The 2352-nt window shown below is 57.5% G+C and overlaps 1 protein-coding gene across 1 annotated transcript in view; it reads left to right on the top strand.

Moving 5' to 3' along the window:
- Nucleotides 1-2352, top strand: part of LOC103803724 (arf-GAP with Rho-GAP domain, ANK repeat and PH domain-containing protein 1-like) — a gene marked incomplete at both ends in the record, with an annotated part of 10761 nt that overhangs the window by 6689 nt on the left and 1720 nt on the right. Inside the window, 6 exon segments of the mRNA XM_009076297.1 lie at nt 1-38; nt 228-311; nt 469-537; nt 707-824; nt 1488-1601; nt 2007-2149. The exon segment at nt 1-38 is cut by the window's left edge and continues 27 nt beyond it. Coding sequence (XP_009074545.1) covers nt 1-38; nt 228-311; nt 469-537; nt 707-824; nt 1488-1601; nt 2007-2149 — 566 coding nt within the window.

The following is a 2352-nucleotide window of genomic DNA, read 5'->3' on the forward strand; positions in this document are numbered from 1 at the left end:
TGGAGGACCTCATCAGTCACTACGTGGAGATCTTTAATGTAGGTTCACCCCTGGGTCAGGCCAATGTGTGGACATTCCCAGTGGAGGTGGAAGGAGGAGGAAGCTGGGTCTGCTCTGTCTGCTTTGGAGATGAGGGGAGGGGTGACTGTGTCCTTGAAAACCCTGGAAACCCCAAGCCTGGAGCCAGGGTGGTCTGGTCAGTAGTGATGGCCCCTCTCACTTGGCAGGTCAACGACGAAGAGATGAAGAAGCAGCAGGATGAAATCATGGCCATCATGAAAATGCGGGAGGCATCATCCAGTGGGACGCAGGTGGGTCTTGGACATGGGAACCTCTTCACCTGGGGTCCCCAGTGCCTGGTCCAGCATCTCCTGGAGATGCCCTGGGCAGGGATTGTCCACGCTGGTGGGGGGATATTGCCCACACATAGGAAGCTGCAGATTAAAGCACTTTCCTGTGTCCTTCCAGCAAGCTGGGGACTTCATCTGCACTGTCTACCTGGAGGAGAAGAAGACGGAGACAGAGCAGCACGTCAAAGTAAGCAGTGGGGCGGGTGGAGGACACAGAGGGTGAAGAGGGGATAGGGAACCCCTCACTGTGTGCCCAGACCTCTGGGGTGGTATGGGGACACACGCTGAGCTGGCATCTCTGTGGCATGAGGATGCAAGGGCCCTGGGCACCAGCTGATGGAGACCTGTCCTCCCAGATCCCAGCCACAATGACAGCCGAGGAGCTCACCTTCGAGATCCTGGACCGGAGGAAAATCAGCATGAAGGAGAAGGACTACTGGAGTTGCTTTGAAGTGAATGAGAGGGAGGAGGCAGGTTGGTATGACGGCATGAGGGTGATGGAGAGGAAGGCAGGGATGGGGATGGAGAAGGTGATGGAGATGTGGTTGCAGATGGGGATAAAGATAGAGATAGGGATGAAGTGGGGATGAGGATAGAGAAGGTGATGAAGATGATGGAGATGAAGATGCAGATGGATATAGCGATGGGTATGAAAAAGCTCCCATGATGACTGCACCATTGACCAATGTTGGGATGGGCTCCAGGCACTCAGGGGAAGGTTGCTCACTGCATCCAGCTTGCATATGGTGAGGTGCTGCGGATGGGCTGGAATTTCCTGCCTGCTGGTGCCTCAAGCTCCTGCTGCCAGTGGGTGGGAGTCAGTCTCTTCTCCCTGGTAACAAGTGACAGGACAAGAGGAAATGGCCTCAAGTTGTGTCAGAGGAGGTTTAGGTTGGATATGAGGGAAAATTCCTTCCTTGAAAGGAAAGGGTGGTCAAGCCCTGACACAGGTTGCCCAGGGCAGTGATGGAGTCTTCATCCCTGGGGGGATTTAAAAGACAGGTAGATGTGGCACTTGGGGACATGGTTTAGTGGTGGGACCATGGCAGACCCTCAAGACACAGGTGTGACCCCCACACTGGGTGAGAGCTGGCCCTGGGGCTACTGCTTGAGACCTGCCTGTTCCCTGTCTGACAGAACGGCCCTTGCATTACTCGGAGAAAGTCCTGCCCATCCTGCACTGCCTGGGGACAGAGAGTTACCTGGTGGTGAAGAAACAGATGTCTATGGAGAACATGCTCATCTACCTCGGTGAGAGCCAGGGGCCATGGGCTGGGCAAGGAGAGGGGCTGGGACTGGAAAGGGATGGGGATGCAGAGTGGAGGGGAAGGGAATGGGGATGGGGATGGGGAAGTGGAGTGAGATGGGGTGGGACTGGATGGGATGAGATCCATGCAAGTGAAGTGGGCACCAGTCCAATTAGCATGTGGCTGGGAGCCCCTCAGTATGGGGTCACAGCCAAATGCTGTGCCCAGCACAATGAGGGAGCTGGTCCTGCCTGCCCCACCTGGGCTGGGAGCAGAGGGGCAGCTCCGGGGGCTCTACAGCAGCTGGAGGGCTGCTGTGATGGGAGCAAGGGTCTGGCTGCACCCCACACCCTTCCTGGGGGGCCTGACCCCTCTGGGGGGCTGGAGCCGCTCAGGCATGTGCCCCCAGCCAGCAGAGTGGGTGACTGCAAGCACGGCATGATGAAATTCCGGGAGGAGAGGAACCTGCTGGGGCTCGGGCTGAGCACTGGCTTCCACGATCGCTACTTCATCCTCAACCACTCCTGCCTGCGCCTCTACAAGGAAGTGCGGGTAAGCCCTGCCTTCACTTTCCTTCTCAGCCCTGACACACTGGGACTCTGTGTGGGGAGTCCCTGAGGACCAAGGATCAATGCGGGCTGGCATTCCTCAGGCAGTGGCAGACAGTGGAGGCAGTGGTGGGACTTGAATAGCACAGGCAGCAACAGGCAGTGCAGGCAGTGGTGGGGCTGGCATGGCATGGGCAGTGCAGGCAG

The sequence above is a fragment of the Acanthisitta chloris genome, unplaced genomic scaffold, assembly GCF_000695815.1.
Source record: "Acanthisitta chloris isolate BGI_N310 unplaced genomic scaffold, ASM69581v1 scaffold25556, whole genome shotgun sequence".
Lineage (NCBI taxonomy): Eukaryota > Metazoa > Chordata > Aves > Passeriformes > Acanthisittidae > Acanthisitta > Acanthisitta chloris.